At 38.0% G+C, this 21,196-nt stretch overlaps 1 protein-coding gene across 3 annotated transcripts in view; it reads left to right on the plus strand.

The window, feature by feature from the left end:
• CACNA2D1 (calcium voltage-gated channel auxiliary subunit alpha2delta 1) overlaps nucleotides 1-21,196 on the plus strand; it is a 390,747-nt gene that overhangs the window by 63,203 nt on the left and 306,348 nt on the right. For all 3 annotated transcript variants that reach the window (XR_009959084.1, XM_062581330.1, XM_062581317.1), the window contains exon 3: nucleotides 8,789-8,905. Coding sequence is in view for 2 of the 3 variants with exons in the window: in XM_062581330.1 (XP_062437314.1) it covers nucleotides 8,789-8,905 (117 nt within the window). In the remaining variant the exon portion in view is untranslated. The remainder of the gene's footprint in view (nucleotides 1-8,788; nucleotides 8,906-21,196) is intronic.

Consider the following 21,196-nt stretch of genomic DNA (forward strand, 5'->3'; position numbering starts at 1 on the left):
TTGCTTACAGGAAATTTGGTGTTGCTGGGTGGACTCAGCATGAGGCCGGTGCTCTGAGTGCCTCGAATTCCACACCCAAGCTGGCCGTCTTGCACTATTTGCATTTGTGTCTTTTGCCCCATACTCTAAAGCGAGGATGACACTTGACTCTGAATAGAGTATGGCAACGGGAAATTAGGTCAGGATTGCTTTTAGAACGTAAACCTGTAACTGCACATTTTTATTAGGTTCATTGTATGTATTCATTGGGAAGTTAGAGTCCATTTGCCAAAACTGAGTAGTGTATGAAAGGGGTTATATGTAGTAGAGATTCCTGAAATACAGAAACATTTTTACAGTAGTATATTTACAAAGTATGTCCCATTTAGGGTGTATCACTGCTACCGCTACCTCCTAACAACCAAATACCAAAGCTGCAAGCATTAAGAATAGAATCCTCTAAACTAGCTTCTGTTGAGCATACGTGTTGCTAACCAATGTTAGTAAAACTAAATTACTTCTGAAAATGCAGACTGGGAAATCTGAAGACACATCTGCAAGTTCTTTTTATAATCCAAATGGAAATTAAGAGCCTGTCAAAAAACAGGGAACCTCATTTATTATTTGCAGATGCTACTCTCCCCCTGCTCCCTTAGCAATAAACTGGCATTTTGAAGAGTTCCTTCTTCAAGCGAGTGAAATCAGCTGTAAGACACTAAGGATAGGTGGCTCCAATAACAAAGCTTGCTTAGACTTGAGGGAAAGGATCGCCTAATATTACCACAATTTTAATTATTATTTGATGGTCTGGTAATCCTTGAGCAAAAACACTGTTCTTGGTTCTGCTATAGCTTTCCATTGGTTTTAATACTAATAAAGAACTGACTGAGTCTTGCCTCTCTTAGTGCTTATATTATGAGATTTTCATAAAAAAAAATTAAGTATCTTCTTTTAAAGTAATCATTTTCCAAGTTCTATGATTAGTAAAATACCAAAAAAGAATCTGCTAGTGCCCTGTGAATGAAAATAATCTTTGAGAACAAGGTCAGTAGGATTTGACAGCATTTGTGGCAAGATAAAATTTTCTCTGAATAGGTGAGTCTGAAAAATGACATAAATGCTCATCTCAAAATATGCCAGAAATCCAGAAGAAACATGAAACACTCCCTTCCTGTTGTTCTTTTTTTTTTGATAGAAAAACCATTTACTCATTGTACGTGTTATATTTGCTACATGAGTTGGTTGGGATTTGTGGAGTTCTCATCCAGGCGTGGCTGAAAGTCAGAGCTAAGAAATAAAAATGCTGTGAAAATATTTAAATGATATGATTTTATTACTTATTCCTGCATTGCTATCACTATGAAACAAAACAATATGCCTTATACTACTTTTCTTTCTTTCTTTCTTTTTCTTTTTTTCTTTTTTTAATGAAGGGAGGTTTTTTACTCCCTTGTTGATAAAATAGCAGCGATAGAAGGGCTGAACTCACGTTTTGGGAAGATTTTAATGCAAAATGACAACTGCAATAGCTACTTCTAATTTTACAGTCCTACAGACTACATGCTTAATTATCAATAGTCAAAAGTGTTGACTGCTTTCCTTGGAGTAGGTGCTGGAGTAAGCCAGGTGACTCTGGGGCTGATTATATTCTCCCTGACATCTCCTGGCGCAGAAGTGTTCGAGCTGAAGTTCCCAACACCTTGCAGAATTGAGCACAGCCTGCCTGTATGATTTAAGAATGAAATTTCTCTGATAATTCTTTCCTGATGTGCTCATCACTAGTATGAGATGCCATGGTTTCCAAAATGTCAGCCGCCCTGTCACTTGTCACCTCGGATCTTTACAGCAGTCAGTGATTAGGGAAGTGATTCTGAAAAGCAACAGATACAGTAAACTATCGGGGCAATTTTTTTCCCTCTGTGTTGTTGCAGTGAATTTCAAGAATGAAGGCATCTGTGGGTTGCTAAGGAGCAGCTGTAATCTTCTTTATACCCTATATTTAGCAAAAAGTCATACACATTTAAAGTATTCAGTCTTTTTATTTTTTTTTTGAACATGGAAGACTTGTGAGGGAGCAATTTTAAATGTGTTTCACAATAGATAACATGCTTTAAAGAAAAGAAATAGCCTGTTCAAAAAAATGTCTCAGGCTTGTATAGCAAATAAAAAAGTATTTAATACAACTTTGGAAATAGGATTTGGTAGTGAGAAGGCAGAACCTGTTCCCTCTGGGCAGATGATACAGTTGTTTGTGGCTATACAAAAATTGAGTCCAAGGAAAATATCCACAATAATAAAAAGTTAGAAATAATAATCACTCAAATGAATTGGAGTGGTTATTTCTGTTTTCTGACTTTTCCTACTCCCAAGATCTCTACCCGGATTTCTGCTTGTGTTTGGACATCAGTCAAATGGTCCCCCTTATCTGCTTTCCGCAAATAAGTGACACAGCACCTTATGAGATCATGATGTCGCTTCATGGCATGCATGAAGCCAAAAAGTAAAAGTAGCTAGTATGTGGGTGCTTCTTAATTAATATTTTATTAGCTAAACAAGGCTATTAAAAGTGAAAATTTTTATGACTATGTAAAATGTGATGCACATATTTGTGCTGACAAAAAAAGTAGTTTTGTCAACATTACCAAAACTTTAGTAATAAATGTACTTTTTTAAGTAGGATGAATCTTTTATCCCCAGGATGAAATACAAGATTTAGTTTTGGACCAGACTACATGTTTTTGTTTTCGATGGGGAGAGGGAGAATGAAGAACAATGAATGAGCTCAGAGCTCAGCAAAAAATCTAGTCCACATGGAAGTAGAGGAAAAAAATTAAAAAATCTCCAATTTTTCAGTTAGCTTAATTTCTGCTTAATATTCTTATATGATTCCTTAGGCCTGGATTTTATTTCAAGAAATCATTGTAGGGCAATTCTCTTTTGTCTAGATAATGAGCAGATAGAAATACTCTGTATAAACAAATCTCTGGAAGGGCCTGTTTCTTTCAGCAGCTCTAAAGGTGACTTGGGATGTTTGCTTATGTTCAGAAGTCTTAAAGTTATATAAATCCCATCCTAAGTGTTAGTAAAGAGCAAACAGTTCATTAGTTCTTACTGGTTTTTACACGATGCACTTTGGTGTAGAGTGGCCTCCAAAGCATGGCATGGCAGAAGTTAACTTGAATCTGATGTCCTGCAGACACTAGGGTATTTTTGCATTTTCCTCCCCAGTAATCAGGGCCTTGAATGCCCTTATTTGAGGGCAGCTGTGTACCTAAGCTGCTTCTGCACATCATGATATTCTGTGCTGCTGCTAGTAAGTATTCTGGAGTTTTTGACACTGTTTTTGAACATGGCTAGTCCTAGAAGCAGCAACCTGGCGAGTAATTCATGTCTAGCAGGATTGTTCCAATGTCTGTGGCATTGCTAACTTGCAACTTGGAGAGCACAACCAACTTTCATGAAGTTGGTTGTATTTCACACAGAGCTTTGGTCTTCTATATCTAGAAGAGGAACTCTGAACCTTTTTGGTGTGAATAGTGGCGATGATACTGTCTGTGTCTGTGGTCTGTTTTGTACTGTGTGTGTAAAAGAAGGGATGATGAAATAGCAGAAAGGAGAGCTGTCTGCCTTGGTGGAGCTGCTGCACACTTGAGGGCCTTGGAGAATGCTGGAGAAGTGTGTCCAATGTGTCTTCAAGGGCAGGCTGTCGGAGAGCAGCAAGAGCTGGCTGCTCCTGAAAGGCAGGTGAGCTGGGAGCCAAGGATGACCCCAGTGCAGGTGGTGCTAGGTGCTGGTAATGGGTCCATCAACAGTCCCAGCAAGCCATGAGCCAGGCCAGAATCCATCCAGAGAGCCCAGTCAGGAGCAACAGGAGATAGGGACAGAGAGAGAGAGCTGGAGGCAAGGCTACAACATGTGTCTGAGGGGTCCATCCAAGAGATAGGCACCTACAACGCAGGGCCAACATCCATGCAGGAGGGAGCAACAGACAGGACTGGCGACAGATGCATCTACAACATAGCTCTAGTCGGGACTGATGGTCCCAGGCTGAGCTGAAACCTTGGATATGTACGGTATGGATAACTATGCTGTAGATACGATGATATTAAAATAATACAGACAAATAGATTTACCTTTGTGTAGACAGATATTAATGGCTTTGCTGAGGTATTTTGTTTCTGTATTCTAAAGCACATTTCAAGGTGGGCAGCAATACACTGTGGTCACTTAACATGTGAAATTCTGGATGTGAACTTCTGAAAGATGTCATCTCATCTGGCTTCTGTGTCCATGCAAGTATTGCTGGTGGAACTAAGCTTGATATGTGGCCATCCGAGACCTCTCTTTGGGACCTTACTCCGGTTACCCCTGTCCTAAGAAAAGGCTGCTTTGTTTCTTAAATTGGGAAATTGACAGTTAAAAAAATAATAAAGCCTACAAAGGATTTCTACTGCATTTCAGAATGACTCAAGGTCAATTCTTATTCTGTGTTATCTGGGTAATCTGTGGAAACTTTGCCAAGACCACTGGCCATCCAAAATACAGATCATTTCTGGAACTTGTCTGAGAAGCCAACTTTTATGTGTTATGAAGTGTGAGAGCCATTTAAATCAAATTTCAGTGTTCCAGCAGGCCCCCGATTTTACCTGATTTTAGCTAAGTCTCAATGTAGTAAGATTCATACAATGAATGTTCATCTTTCATTCTCTCCAAGTTTGAAAAGAAATGTTTGATTTTTCCCTAGCAACCCGTATTGAAAGCAGGGAGAATGTCTTTTTGTAAGCAATTTATAAGTATGTCCTTGAAGGCTGAGCGGAGAGAGGCATATTCTGCTGAGGAGTTGGCAGTTTTTCTCATATTTACCACGTTCAACTATTGTTCTTGCTCTTGTGTTGTTTCAAGCTAAAGTGATCACTCCTGTGGTAATATTCTCTCCCCTAAAGCCTTGCAGTTCATTATATCAGAATAACATTCGGCATTTAGGAAGCAATTTTATTATGTTCTTGCCTGAACAGAAAAGTACATGGCTGTTGACTTCAGAGGAAAAAAAAAAAGAAAAAAAGAAGTGGTTTTTGTGCTATGACCTTACAGATTTCACTTGGGCATGCAATGAGACTTTTTTCTGAGGAAAATGGCAGAGTTTTACTGGCAATTTGAAGAGCTTTTAGCCACACATTAGTGATTAAAGCACTAAAAATGATTTCTGATGTAAAAGCTAACAGAAACTTCAATTTGCTTGGTCAAAGCAATTTAATAAAATGTATTCAAATGAGCCCCGTTTACCACAGAGCCTGCTAAGGTGCATTTTGAAAGACGAATGAGCGCACCTTGGCTGACAAGACCCTTTATGGCTATTTGAGATGGGCTTTTGCTAACCATGTTTGACTGCTAGGTGGGAGGTTCTGAGGAGGAAAGGTTTGCTGCAGGATGCCAAACTCTGAAGCGGGTTTCATTTCTCCTGGCACAGTTGTCCTGAACCACCACGGTGCTGCAGCCACATTCAAAGAAACGGGGAGCAAGCAACAAATAAATTATGTAAGCACCTCTTAAATAATTAGTGACTACTTCTTACACTGCTCTGTGATAGTTTAGACAGGTCTTACACTTCAGGAAAATAAAGAAGTGTGCTAAGACATCGGAGGTATTTCTCATCCCTTTTGTTTAGGAGCTTGTGGGATCGATCTTGTGCCATAGGTGGCAGCTGGAGAGGTTGGTGCTGGGAGCCCTGGAATGGGGCAAAGTGAAGCAGAGGAGAAGGGGAGTCGATGACTCAACTCCGTTGGATCTTGTGCAGAATTCAAGGGGTTTGGGGCTTTGTTTTGATTTGTTTTGTTTTGATCACTGATGGATATCACCTTCTGAAGCCAGCCTCCGAGTCAGGCTTTCTCATCGGCAGGTTCCTCAGTGCCCGATTTAAAGGTTATATGTTGAAGTGTGAACAGGATTCCTGTCTTGTGGTTTTTGTCTCCTTCTTAACTGATTCAGGCATTTGAACTATGCTCCTGCAGGTGCAGGAGAAAAAAATGATTTCCCCCCCCCCCCCCCCCGAGGATGTGCACACTAGACCACACTTTGGTACTCTGCAGCTTTCAGACTGGTCAGTGTGGGAGATTTTGGGAGCAACTTCCCAAAGCAATGGCGTATGTGAAAAATCTGAGTGATTTCAAAATGAATTTTATAGGGTCATATTTTATAGGGCTATGAGAGGGAACTAGATACAGAAAGACAGGTGGACATTTTCGTCCAGGTTCTTGAGCCCTTCCCAGTGTGTTTTACTGGAACTTTGCTCTATATTGAAAGGTTGAGTCCAATGACCCAATCAAAGCGTCAGTGGTACGGTGTATGCCTGGTTGGCCTGGTCTTCACGTCATCCCTATCATTCACCTCCTCCAAAACTGTTACTTGAATGCATGCTTGCCTAGCCCCCAATGCCTGTTTTCTTTGTTTGTAGTCTTAAAATTTCATGTTTGTTTATAACATTAAGTGAAAATTTTACTTAAAGCAAAATGGCTTTTTTTGCAAGAATTACTACTTTCTCCATTTTTTTCCCTAATTGAAACTCACAAATGAAAAGGAATTATACTGAATCGTTCTTTTCACAACTGAGTAGCAAATGAAAAGCAATACATGGAAAAATCTGGAAAAAAACAAGAAGCCATGAAAAATCTGGATGGAGAAGAAACAGGCACTCTCAAAAATCAAAACAAGTATATACTTTTAAATGAAACTTCTTATTTTCGAAAACTGTAGTGGGAATTATTCTATAGTTTTCCAACCTATTTGCAGATCACTTCACTTCAAAGAATAAAACATGAACATTTGTGAAATACCCGTATTTTAGTGGTTGTTCCTTATGTGATCAGCATGAATACTGGCTGATGATAGGAAAACCTGGTGGTTTTGCCAAGTTTGATGGTCACTTCAATTTAGATGCTTCTCTGAAATCTTCTAATTCAAACCGTTGGAGCTATAAAACTGATTTCAAATCCTGCTTGGCTCCTGGGACTGTAGAGTTCTTATCTACAATGGTCACGCTACCATAAAGATCAGTAGCCAATTTAACTTAAAATCCAACTTCTGACTGCATAATTTTTAGGGAGTGTTACAAGAAAAATATAAGAAATTCTATAATGTTAGTTGTAGGCTAATTTTATTTCTAATTTCTTTGATTAGAAACTGGCTTCAAAGCAATAAGATTTGTGGTTTGTGACTTCTCTTCTAATAGGCTATAATTCTACTATTATCCTATTTCTTCAGAATAAATGAGGTAAGGATGCACTAGAGATAAGTTTGCTGTGTGTCAGTTTTGAAAACCAAACACCTGCAAAATGTCCAAATTATAATCTGAGTTCTTAGAAACAATGTGTTCTCTTGTAGCGTGTTTATGAGTGGTTATTTTTCTCATAACACACTGAATTTTAAAAATAATTGTATAATTGTCCCTGTATCTTGAATTAAAACTTATTCTAATTAGTCTAATTAGTCTTATTTGTGTAAAGGAAACACTATTCATGGGGGAAAGAAAAACCAAACAAAACACTTCAGTATTGTGAAAATCGAAAGTGATGAAAACCTGTGCTAATTTAGGAGAGACATGCCCGGTGCGATTTATCCAGTGTAGCTGCACTTGTTAGAAATTGGGGTGAAAGCCCCACCAGCCCCGGGCGCCGGGGCCTGGTTTGGTGAGTCCCTTTAAGGCCCCCGCAGCGCTAAGCCCGGAAGCCTGGCAGGGCTGGGGCACTCGCTCTGCTCGGCAGCGTCTCGGTTCCCTGCGCTGGAGCCCGGCCAGCGCATTAGTGCTGGACCTGTTCCTGCGTGTGCCTGCAATTACTTCCCAGGAGACGGCCCAGCCCCAGCAGGCAGCGTTTCGGAGAGGCACCGCACTTGAGTAAACTCAGACCATCTGTTGGTTGCATAAATTAGTTTTCCCCATTTGCCCTTCTAACCATAAGGTACCCTTTTTTTTTTTTTTTTTTTTTTTTTTTTTTTTGTCTTTTGTCAATAATACATTTTTTCTTTATCCAGTTCTATCAGGACAAATAAAGGCAAATTTTTTCTATTTTTCCTACTTTATTTCTTATGCTTGTGTACATTTCCTTGTTGCTGTTTTGTTTATATAAGCATCCTCACCAAAGATAATCTTTGTTCATGATGCAGACACTGTTAGTTTCTTTTCTTTCTCCTGTCCTAACCTCTCCTGTCCGCTCTTCTTTCCCCTTCTCTGCCTTTTCCTTTGTCTCCCTCTGTCTTTGTCTTTCTTTCTGTTTTGTTCTTCTTTCTTTCCCTTCTCTGTCTTCTTTCCTGTCTTTCTCTTATTCCTCTTTTTTCATCTTGAACACTAATGTGAATATGAATAAATAGAAGAGGAACTGAAGTGATTACGTCAGCATAACTTCGTTGATGTTATTTCAAATGGCATGCTGTTCAGCGTTCAAGGAAGAATTAAAATCAGCAGTAATTATTTGATTTCAACTTCAGTCATTTTAAAGGCACTCTGTTTTATGTTGCTCTTAGGACTTTATGGCAATCAGATTCCTTGAGAATTCAAAAATTGAATACTTAGTCACCAAAATCACTCGATTTGGAAGATTTCTTAAATGTTTGTTTTTTAGTGCCACCTTCTGCCTGTCAAACAAAAAGGTGAAGTGTATCTTTCACAAAGCACATTTGGGCTCCCTTGCAGATTAGTCTTTCTGGAGATCACCAGTAAGAATTGAGGATTTATTGGTGTCTGTTCTCTGAAGCCACTTTGTGTCTTTTGAATGTCTGTGGCAATTTTAAATTACTTCATTTTTTTTCCCTCTTGCAGATCTATTTGAAAAACAGAGATCTGTATACTGTAGAAGCCAACAATCCTCGTCAGTTAGTGGAAATAGCAGCCAGAGACATCGAAAAGCTGCTGAGTAACAGATCTAAAGCATTAGTGGTGAGTACTAATTGGTTAAGTTTTCTATTTCTCATTCTTTTCAATTCTTTGGGTATTACTGAGGCATGTTTTTACTGTTATTTTTGCTGCCTCTGCACTTACGGGCAGTGTCAGCCTGATGCATACAGGACGTGACATGTAGAAAGACGGCTCTTGTGACTGCGTGGTACAAAAGGAACTCATTAGTTAGCTGGCATAGGGCAGATGCTTATTAAACTGATGGACAGATTAGGAACCACAGCCAAGAAACAAATGAAGATATAAATAGATTGGAAAATACTCCTCTGTGTGACATACATGAATGTTTATGGCCTGAAGATCGCTGTACTCTACAAACAGGAATAATCTTGGGGAAGAAAGGAATGGAGCTTTTTAAAAGATGGTTTAAACATAATGGTATCTTTATGGTTAATTTTGGTATTATTGCTAAATAGATCTGTTAATATTTAATCTCTTTGTCTTGTCAGTTCCTCAGTCTTTCATGGTGGTAGCAGTTAATTCCTCTTGAACAAATGTAGCCATGTGTGAAACACATGATTCATTTCCATAGCTATTCTATTTCTGACTTGCTAATTTAATCTGTATTTCAATCATGTTTTGTATCAGCAAAATTAATCCTGAACTACTAGTGTGAAGACGATACTGCATTGTAATCTCATGACTCGTTATGCTTTAAATAGCAAGTAGCTACTCTTTCAGAGTGCTTCTGCCAGCATCCCTTGTAGATCTATCAGCTAAGATGCTAAACCTGGATAATTGGTCCTTATAACTCCTACGCACAAAAACCAGAATCATTTCAGAGTTTAGGTGTATTTTAGAAGAAAGTGACCAAACACGCATAGGTTATTCTGGATGAATTTTTAATTATGCCTTTTATAGAGTCAGAGCTGTTAGCAATAGGCTTAAAAGACAGAATAGTGCACTGGGGTTGCTTGGGGAATTATATATCTACTTTGGCTTGAGGATGAGTTTGGATGTGTCATTTAAAGCGAAAGAGAGGAGGAGGAGGGATTAACTCACCTAACATCTAGATGCTAAAACTCAGCTGCTTGCCCCAAGCTCCTTTATGGGCAGCAGAGCAAACCAGGCACTTCTCAGGCAATGCTCATCCGACCTGTTCTAAATAAGGCTTTAAAATGGGGTGAACTGCAGCCCAGAAGTACTGATCTCCCTCGCTGAGCGTTAGAGTAGCCCGGGTGCAGATGTCCCTACTGTAGGTGTCTCCAGTTAGGGGATGTGGGTTCCTCCCAAGCAGTCCTGTCGTCAGTGCAGTTTCACCCCGCTGAAGAACCGGTAGGGAGTGAAATTGCTGCTCTGTGCTCTCCTGAAGACTGGCCTTCTTAACGGTGAGGACCGAAACGAGAAAGCTCGTTTGCGTAGTGAGTTGTCTGTGTGCAAGTACCACTGGAGATGCCTATTTTTCTACTTTTTGTGCTTAGCAGGAGGAATATTAGTTCACTCTTCCAGTTCCCGTAGCTTCCCTGACATGTGATATAAATGGATGTTAGATGGTAAAAAGCTTCTCTGTGGGTTTAAATAATAATAATAAATGGGTGTAAAATAAGTTTTTGTTTCATTTTCCTGTAATAACTCAGTGAGTGTGTGTTTATGTAGCACTTTGAACTTTTTATTATTCGTGCAAAACATTATAAATGATTTATAGGCCTTTGTGAATATGCTAGTTTTTCCACCAGTTTTCTGTCAACTCATTCAATTATGGTGTGTCTAAGTTATTATAGCCAAATCTTTTTCTTGAAAGTCATGATTCTTGAAGGGCTTTGTGTGTTTGTGTATTGTGTGCATTTTTTTTTGTCTGAAAGCCTTAAGAAAATGAAATAAGTATCAATAACTCAGGCTTAGTTTAAAAAAGGTATTAGAACTCTTCCCCCTCTTTCCCCCCCCCCCTCCCCAAGATGCAGTGAAAGAAAGGTAACCTACCTAATTTTGGTAAGCTCTTAGTCACTTTTTGAAAGGAATTAAATGATCTAGTTGCCTGAAGTAAAAGAATATTAAATCAGGGGAAGGATGTGCCTTTAGTTCAATTTTCTCCTTCTTTAAAAAAATAAACCCCAGGTTTTTAGTCTTCAGAACTTCTCAGATAATTTTAAAGGGTCAGGTCAATACTTCCTCCAAATATATTAGTGATTTAAAACTTACGACTTTATAACTAATTTTATTATTTTGGAGGATGTGACTCATGATGCCTTTAACGCTGAGGACTGGCATTATTGCCCATGCTGCAGTGTATGTACAATGCTTATGGTTGTTAGCTGTGTGCCGTAATTTCGGGATGTATACAATGCTCCTGTGCATTTCAGCAAGACTTCTTCATGGCATTCATGCCAATCTTGCCACTTTATGTAGGGTGAAAATCATCCCAGTGCAGATAGAAATAATTGGGTTTCATCCGTCCTTGCACAAAGTTGAATTTAACTTGCTAAAAGACAAATTCGCTTCAGGACAATTTTTTGGTGATGGTCAGTCATAGCTGCTTCCTAAGAAAACTTTGCCTTTTGTATCAAAAACCAGACTTAGCATAATCCATACACTCAAAATTGTAAAACTGGCTCAATGCTGATTAAGCTTTTTAGTATTATTTTCAATATTTTATTTACCTTTTGGTTTCAGATTCAGACATTTTCAGCTGCCATTACAAAGGTTAGCTGTTCTGGGAAGTTCTGCTATTGTTTCTATAAAAATATGTTTACCACGTCTATTCATAAATACAGGGGCTTAGCTGATTAAAAGAAAAAGGGAGGAGAGGAGGCCAAAATTCCTACTCAAGGGGAAAAATAGCCTTTTATTAATCTCAGTCCTACTCAGATCTCTTTGCTGACTCATATTCTACCTGGTTATTAATTTTAGATCATTTTCTCTTGGTTTCTTTTGTGCTATCACCTGACCTTAAGAGCTGCAAGTGGCTCAGATATTTGCACTGGCTTTTCTGTTTGCAGGAATCCTGGATTTATATCAGACTGATATTAAGTGACTTCTGATTTTAAACATTCCTCTAGGTCAGTTTATGCAATTGTGACACTTGCTTGTTATTCCTTAAACCTGAACTATTGCCTTCTACTAAGGGAATTTCTTTACCTTCTAGAAGAGTGAGTGAGCGTGTGTGTTTGTGTATGTATGTGTGTGTATATATATATATATATATATATATTTTTTTTTTGCAATAACTACCCTTATGTTTGGATTTTATAAATAATTCAGCTTCACTACTTGATGTTTATCTGAAATATAAGTCTTGTTAAATCTCCTGGGTCATATTTTCTCTGAAGTCAGGAGTGGAGTTGAATAGGACTGATACTAATCACTGCACTTAGGGTTTTACCATTGGGGCTAATATGACTCAAAGTGTTAATTAAGACCTGAATGCTGAAGAGAGGATGATGCAAGAGGAGAATAAATCCTCCAGTAATGCCATGAGGAAGGTGCCAGCGAATGACATCAGCAGTCTCGTTGTTCAGACAGTAGTATACCCCAGGGACGCCACTGATTTTCCCTAGGCATGCCATACAAACAATATTTCAGCAAGGTTATAATAAGCAAATATTAGTGGTGACTTTTCTAATAGTATGATGGCTTCTTTTTAGCTGAAAGAGCACTTTTAAATCAAAAGTAACTCCTGCACTGCAAAATTATTTGTGTTTCTGTGCACCTTTGTGCCAGAAAAACTATGTATATATGACTTAGAAGTAATAATATTTTGTGGTTCTGTGCATTACATACGAAAAGCTTGGAACTGCCAAGGTAACTTGGAAGACCTATGTGATTTCGCTTCTGAAATATAATAATGCATATGTGGAAATATTATATGGAGCATCTGGACAAAGTTGATTGATTGATTGATTGAATAGTGGATGCGAAGCTGAGGAAGGAGAAAAATGAAAGTCCTAATCTGAAGTCGGGGGGACTTCATGGATAGCAAGTGCTGGAAAATGTTATCGATAGAAGAAAAGGTAGGATGAAAAGAAGAGAGGGACTTTTCTAGAGATGTGGTTAGAGTGTAGCTTTGGCAGTTGTCATGGTAGAGCCTGTTGTCGAAAAGGTGTGTGTTTCTTTTTTGCGTTACTCTTGTTACATGTTGCGTATTTGCCTGGGCTAACCCCTCCTGAACACACAGTGCGGTGACATTTACATATGCAAATGATATTATGTGGAAGCTAATAGTCTGTCTCCATGCTTCCCGCTGAAGGGAGCGTACAGACCGTGCCAGCCGCAGGACCCACGTTGGCGGGTTTGTAACGGCAGAAGGGTGGAGATTTCATTGAACCGAGGTATCTTGTAGCAGCAAAGGGCAGAAAGTTGTTCTCAGGCATTTTTTCCGGTGCACAAGCTTTCCCAGGTATCAACAAGGACTCTGCCTAGCCCGTTGGGCAGTTTGGCACCTAAATTGCTAAGTTTCTTTGAAGTGGTCCTAGGTATTTTAAAGTTCCTGCTCCACGCCTGAGTGCAGTAGCTTTCATGGAGCTAAGTAGATCATGCTAGATCACGATCTTTCAGGTCAGCTGGAATCTAGGTAATTTAAACAAAACCTTTTCTATATACAAGAAAGTGAAGGTACTTGTACTCTAAATTTACTAATATTTATTTTGTTAGTATTATTAGAAATACTGAACAGAGTGTATAACAGTAATGTATTTATAAAATGTGATTTGAGGAATTACAAATATTTTCACTCAGCTATTTATATATGTATGTATATATATTAAAATCTTTTTAACTCATTAATATATGAGATGGGCTCACAATATATTTATTAATCACGCAAAACATAGAATGCTCAAAATTTACAAAAATCCTAAGTTTTGCTGTCATACTTTAAATTTTATGTGTTAAGTCGATTGTATTTTTTAGAAAAGCAGAATTTAAAGAGCCACTGTTTTCCGAAGGGTTATTTTGGAGATTTGCTTTCCTTTTATCCTCTATGTTGTGAGGGAAATGGAGAATGACTTATCCTAATGTAATATTAGATCCAATGCTACATCCTAAGCATAAAGGTGCAGCTTTTTTCCTTCTACAGTGTGAAATCATTAGTTTTGCAATCCTTAGCCTTTTTCTGCCCATCTGAGCATTAACTACGAGGGAGAATCATTAATCTTGTACCTCAGGAAAATCTACATTTTTACCTTCTTGCTTATTTTTGTCGATATATTTAAATGAAGGAGAGTAAGCAATTTTGGATCTTTTACTTAACAAAAAATAAAAGTTAAGAGAGAAAATGAAGAATAAAGCACGCACATTAACAAGCACAGCCTGCAGAGAATTTTGAAAGAAAGTATATCATAACTTCTTGCCTTAGATAATGTTGCTTTCCATAGTTCCACATTATTTAACTTTTCACTACTTATTTGTATAACACGTCAAGACGAGTCGTTGTTCTTCTGTCCAGATTCAGATGTACTCTTATTCCCCTGCAAATCCCCTTTTCCATGGAAATAATATCTGCAGAAAACCTCAGGCTCAGATCCTTGTTATCAACACTACAATCTATGGTCAGAGTGCATTTATTAATAAATTCTTGTTCCATTACTGCCCACAGTCTTAAGGGAGCCACATAATCATGTGTGCGAGATAGAAGCAAAAACTCGAATTCCATTAAAATACATTTCACAGGAGGATAAGAGAAGTTTGTAGTTTTACTATTGTATTCTTGCATGTTTGTTTGTTTTGTTGTGGGGTTATTTGTTTTTACTTTTAGCTTTTTAGCTTTAGCTTCTTACTTTAAGGTCACTGAGGGGAAGGTACTAGTTTTACTAAGAAGTCAATACTCCCTGGAGTGTTGGACTTGGGCTACATGTAGGCAAAGGAAGAGTTATGTGCAATTTTGCACCACGTTGTCTAGATTTCTTGAGACCTCTCATTTGGAGACCTGGACATCATATCTTCATTGCAGCCTTTAAGCCTTGGTTTCTTTTGAAAACTGAGGAAACTGAGTTTCCATGGAAACTGAGGCACAGATTGTGTGCTAGGAGACAGATTCCCCATATAGGATGTTGGGCAATGTCCAAGCTATACAGCTCTGCCCCAGGTGAGGAGCTTAAGGTCTTTATCTTCTTACTAGTATAGATGCAATTTCTTCGCAGCTGTGCAACTGTGTCCAGATGCCTTACTATTTCTCAGCCCATCTAAAATATGGCTTCAGTGGTTCAAATCAAAATCAATACTGATTTCAGTATAAAAAGAAGCATCCAGCATGTGTTGATAAATCTGCTTTTTTTCTTCTTCTTTTTTTTTCTCCTTCCCCTTGAGATCTTCAGTTGTTTCTGCTCTTTTTGACTCACTTGCCACTTACAGGCAGCATTAGACAACTGGACTGGAAAAGACTGGAGAAATTGAGAGAAGGAGAATAGCTGGAGTCGTGGTTAGTCTCACAGGAAGCAACATTTTTTCACGTTTCGTTAATGTGGTCTATTTGTTGGTGTATGAGAGGCTGCCCATCATAAGGAAGTGGGCAGTGGGGTTCATGTGCTGGGTTGTTTACCAAAATAATTTCAGATGTGACTTATGAGGAAGAGGAGATATACATGGATGTGAAAGAGCAAATTAACAATAGTAAATTGCTGAAAATTTTGTTGAACAAAATTTTGTCTACGCATGATTTTGTACAGTGTGTACATGAACATATAAAGAGGTTTTATGTTGTATTTCACTCTGACATGCTTATTTTCCCCTCGAGTTGTTAGGTCATAGCTATTTATTGTATTTTTATATTTTTAAATACTTTAGTCTTTTATTACACATTTCATTTCAAGCTGAAGGTAGAAAAGGTGTCTTAAAATTTACTCTAAAGGCTAGTGAAAATCTTTAGACCTTAGCAAAAATATTACACGAAGTGTGTACCAGCATCATTAAAAAATGGCTTTAACTGTGCCAAAATCATATGGTAAAAATACCATTTCTTTACCAAAGTAAACATAAATTAATCTTTTGTCTGCTTAAGGGCTGCAAGGTCATGCATTCCGTATGTTTTTATATGACAGTGTGTCTTGGTTCTTTAAGTTCTTCCATTATGTATTTGGTAGAATTTTACAGAGTTAGGACTTTAGCTCTATTTCTGTATTTGCTTTTTATATCTCCAACAATTCGCTATATGCTGAGTAATTCACTGAGGTGGAAAATTTCTACATTTTATTTATGGATGTTTCATGTGAATCTTGAGAATAGACATTCTTGTCTCTTTTCTGCAGTATTATGTTTAGATTTCAGTCCATGACTAGCACTAGTAAGCCTAAGGTAATCCAAGTAATAGAAATAGCTAATTCAGATATGATAAAAACTCTGCAAGTATGTTTACAACTGATACTACACCTTTTTTTCTTTTTTTTTTTTTTTTTTTTTTTAAGATTGGCTTAACTGGAAAGTTTCCACATTAGGAAAAAGGTTTTACATATGCTATTTTTAGGCTCTAATACTGAGTCAGTTAACATGCATGAATTTTGCCTAAATCTCCAGATATATGTAGTCTATTTTGAAAGTCAGTAGTAGTTGCTGAAGCAAATGTGTTTTGGAGTGACAGCTGGTGAGATGTGACACTTCTGAAGTCAAACATTTGTCAACTTGTCCACATGTCAGATGTTCGAATTTGTTTTTACATGTCTTGCCTTCAGTCTTATTTTATTAACCTAAATCCAGGTTGTATCCATGCGGCATTGTGCCTCGGAGAATAAAGTCACAGAGCTCACCCAGCTTGCGAAGCATCATAAAGTCTAGAAAAATAAATCAGAGGTTTTGCAGTGGAAAGTTCTTACGAATATGACCTGTTTCTGTGTTTTTTTTCTTTCTGTGATTTACTTGGTTTGGCTTCTGCACTTTCCACGTTCTTGTTGACAGATGCGAGAGGGTCAGGTCATCCCTACCGCTTCCCTTACCTTCGTAGGCAGGCGTGTGTCATCGGTGTGATTCCCCTGGACCTGAACTGGAGGTGGTGCTGAAAGCGCGTGTAGTACGCTAGCTTAGAGAGACACCTACGCTAGCTTAGAGGGACACCTGCTGCATCTCCATCCTGCTAGTGCAGCACGTTGCAGTTTAAGCGTAAATGCGGCTGAGATGATGGAAGCTAAAAAGAGCTGGAGGAAAATAGTCTTGTTGGCTGATCAGCTTCACAGTTTAAACTTTTCTTTCTCCTTGCAAAGTAGACTGTCACTGGTATCATAGCTTTTGTGTTGTCTTAGCTTTTGGTATGTAGAGAAATCGGGAACACTTATAGCTGTAGCAGTTCCTTTCTGTCCATTTCTGTTTATTCATTTGAATAAATTCCCTTACAAAATAAATTTATATAGCTAATTTTCTGGAGGCTCTGTGTGTGTGTGTGTGTGTGTGTTTGTTTGAAATTCCATTTCTGAAAGACATTCTGCAGGTGCCTCACCTGGTTGCAGAGAGCATTATCCTAAGCTAGTGGGTCATTCTAGCAGCTGTGAAAGTTTAAATCCTGCTCCAAACATCCCTTTCTGCTTGCTTTGGTTATGACTTACTTTTTCAACTTCAGAAGCTAGGATTTAAAACAAAACAACGTGCTCCAAACTGCAGTTACTGCTCTTCTTGAGTTTGTCCCAGATTTTGTCTCCTGAGTTTTGCTACTTTTCTTATCTGAGGCTTCCCCTCAGGCAGCTTCTGCGCCGGCAGGTGTATTTCACAGAATGGTTCAGGTTGGAAGGGACCTTTGGAGATCATCTAGTCGAACCCCTCTGCTCAAGCAGGGTCACGTAGAGTGCATTGCATAGGATCGTGTGTAGATGGGATTTGAATATTTCCAGAGAAGGAGACTCCACAACCTCTCTGGACAGCCTGTTTTGTTTTCTTATATGTTCCTCTGCATGATAGTTGTAGAGAACAGTTTTCTTTCTCCTTTTCCTTTTTTTTTTCTTGGTATGAGGACATCCGTTCTGATCCTTTTTCCAAGAAGCAAGAAACATGTTCACACCTTCATTGGAGTAGGACTATTTTCTTCTGTGGCTAGTTGGAAATTTTATTAAAGATTGATTATCTATGGTAAAACACATATTTGTCAAAATCAAAATATTTCACACAAGTAGTTTAAATTGCTCAAATTTACCTGATTTAATGTAAGGTTACCTGTCCAAGCAGGCTTAAGAAAAACTTAAGAGTTCAGGCATTGCAAGTGTTGGCTTCTGTACCCCAGTGCTATTTAGCCAGCTCTCCCAAGGATCCTAATATTTCCTTCAGCCACTCAGTTCACTGGTTAAATTACGAAAAAAAAAAAAAAAAAAAAAAAAAAAAAAAGAAAAAAACAATTTTTTAAATCTTAAAATCCTCTGTGAAATTAAAACTCCATTTATGTTTTGATAGCTCTGTTAGACATTTACAGTCAGGACCAAATCTAGGTGACTTCAGTGGTGCAAACTTGCTTGCATAAGTTAAACATGCAGTGTTGTTCAGCAGCTATATACTGTTCCAGCCCCTGAGTCTTGAGTACTTCTTTGTGAGGCCTTTTTTCCAGATCTTGGATAATTTTGTGACTTCTTCCTGAGTTTTCTCATGTATTTCAGTGTCTTGTCTTTGAGAATGTTCATTCCTGGTCATAGTTAGAATTACAGGATTTGTCTCAGTGAAATGACTATTGAGATACCTGTTTTGTGCCCTTGGCTTCTCTTCTTCCCCATTCCCCATATCCAAGGTTCCTGTTAGATTGGCTTGCTATCGCATCCCACTAGCTCAGGTTGAATTGTTCACCCACTTCAACTTCTAAATGCTTTTCAGGATACCCATGTTTCAAGGTAGAGCCACTGTTTTATAAATATATTGTGAAATCTTTATTCCTACATCTATTTCTAATGGTATATTCAACAGTGTAAAAATACATTGCATTTGAGTGGCAGACCCTATATACTCTAGACTACTTTGTGTGACCATCATATCTTCCTTAGTGTTTACTGCTGCCGATTATATTTCATCAGTACAATTTTGTATGATCATATACATATATATTCTTATAGGTATGTTTGCCTACCTATAGCCACATCACTGGATAGTAATTTCCTGTCCAGTATTTTACGTGATTTGTCTGTTAACTACTTATTTATTCTTTTGATGTGTTTTGTATTGGTACTGTGCAGTACTATTTCAATAGGCTAACATATAAGTCAAACATCCTACAGTAGGTTGTGGCAGTTATGCAACTGTCTCTATTAACTACAACAACTATATGGAAATAAAAATGGCTCTAAATGTTGTTGAGTACCTGCTATTCTATTATTTTAGCTTCTTTAAGATGACATACATTGAGAAAACAGATTGTGGGAGACTAATCACAAATCACTTTACTTAGTATTAACTACACAAGTGTTCTTTTTCCCCTAAAAAATTAAAAGACAACTTACACAGTTTTTTTTCTGTCATATTCAAACAAAAAGCCAGGTTAAACTTTTACTTATTGTTTTTATTTTTCCCTTTTTTTGCTATAATGCATAAGAATAGGATGTGTGTTATTACTGCTGCTTAAAAAAACCCGATCAAACAATAAATGTTTAAACTCTTTTCATGGATCCCCTAAAGTATAGTCTGCACCAACAGTTATGCAGAGACCACAGACTGAAATGTTCCATGTCATATACAGTCCAAATGACAAGAACATGAGCTTTATAGATTTTTTTATTCTCCTCTCCAAAAAAGTTCTTTATATGACAACTCTTGTAATTTACACCATTTTCTATTAGAATTTTAGAGAGCGTTCATAAATTCTTGGAACATCTGAGTTGTAATCCAGTGCCATTTGCATTTCAGAGGGTAGAGTTAAAGCACAAATGAAAATGAAAGCTAGATTATTTGCAGTGGAACCCTAAAACCTAGGTACAAGATTATTGAGGCATTTTAGATCTCCAAGCTTAGCACATCACTTTTCTGTATTCTTGACAGTGCTCACTTTGCTAATCAAGGTGTCATATTGGAAATAGGAGATCTTTTGGGGCAAGGCAGAGATTTTAACAGGGAACTGGTATCTGGCATGCCCTCTTTTTTCTTTTTTGTTTTTTTGGATTTTTGTTTTTTTGTGCTGCTCTTCTTCCTGCCTTCTCATGCTAGTGAGTAAGTGGAAGGGAGAAATCATAGATTTATCAGGCCCTGTTCTGTATTGAATTGATGATACTTGTTACTGTTTAAGTGCATGAGAGAGCTGATGAAATTTATACAGAAAAGAGGAGCCATTGTGGATCCCCTGCTTCACCCGGCAGATAAAGCAGCAGTTAGGTTTATCAATAGTTCGCAGGTCCAGAAAGGGTTTTTTTTTTCCTTCCAGCAACATACTAAGTTTTTGGTTTTGAATTTGACATGGTAGTGGAAACCACAGGGTAGTGTATAGTAAGAACATAAGAAGTGCCCTCCTGGCTTGAAGTAGCCCCCATAGGCTTTATTCTGACCTCAACATTGGCAAAAGGAAGGAATATGCAATGAGAACCTGCAAACCTGGCCACTGTCTGTCACCTGTTATGCTTCTATACAAATTTTGTGTTAGAAATTTTAAAAAGGCCTATTCCCTTCAATAATTATTAATGAACTTATTATCCATAAATGTGCCTAGTCCCTAATCTGCTTTCCCTATATTGTTTACCTCCACAACTTCCTGTAGTAAGTAATTGCAGGACCTTACTATCACTTAGGTGAAAAAGCATTTTCTGCTCTCAGCTCTAAATTGATCTCTGACTAGTTTCAGTGAATGCTCCATAGTCTTGTAGCGCCAGATTTGATATTCACTTTATTCCTTCCATGATGATTTTGTAAACCACCTGATTAATATCAGCTCTAAACCTTGTCCTAAAAAAAAAAAAAAAAAAAAAAAATCCCACTTTCCTAGTCTCTTTGTAAGTGTAAGGCTGAATATCTGATACATGACAGCTACTTCCATCCGATTAATTGTGAAGGTATTTGGATTAGGTGTAGTGAGGAGGTTCTTCTAGCTTGTCTTGGCTGTCTATGTACTGGCCCAAGTGCTCTTCTGGACCATAGCTGGTAGGAGGGCATTCTTCTTTCAGCGTATGATTTCCCTCATCTCATCTCATCTCATCTCATCTCATCTCATCTCATCTCATCTCAATAAATTGTCATTGTGCAACCAGAGTGGGATTAAACTAACAAATGTGTTATCGTTAAAAAAAAAAAAAATCCCTGTTTCGACTGATGAGATATGTACATGTAGCAAACTAACTTTCAACTTCAGCCAAAAGCTTCCTAGAGTAGGAGCCTATTAATTTGCCATAAGGGTATCAGAATCTAATTGCAAGCCCTTTGCAGAGTTTTATTCTTTGCATATCTAGAAGATAAAACCCAACA

The sequence above is a fragment of the Rhea pennata genome, chromosome 1 (assembly GCF_028389875.1).
Source record: "Rhea pennata isolate bPtePen1 chromosome 1, bPtePen1.pri, whole genome shotgun sequence".
In the NCBI taxonomy this organism is placed as follows: domain Eukaryota; kingdom Metazoa; phylum Chordata; class Aves; order Rheiformes; family Rheidae; genus Rhea; species Rhea pennata.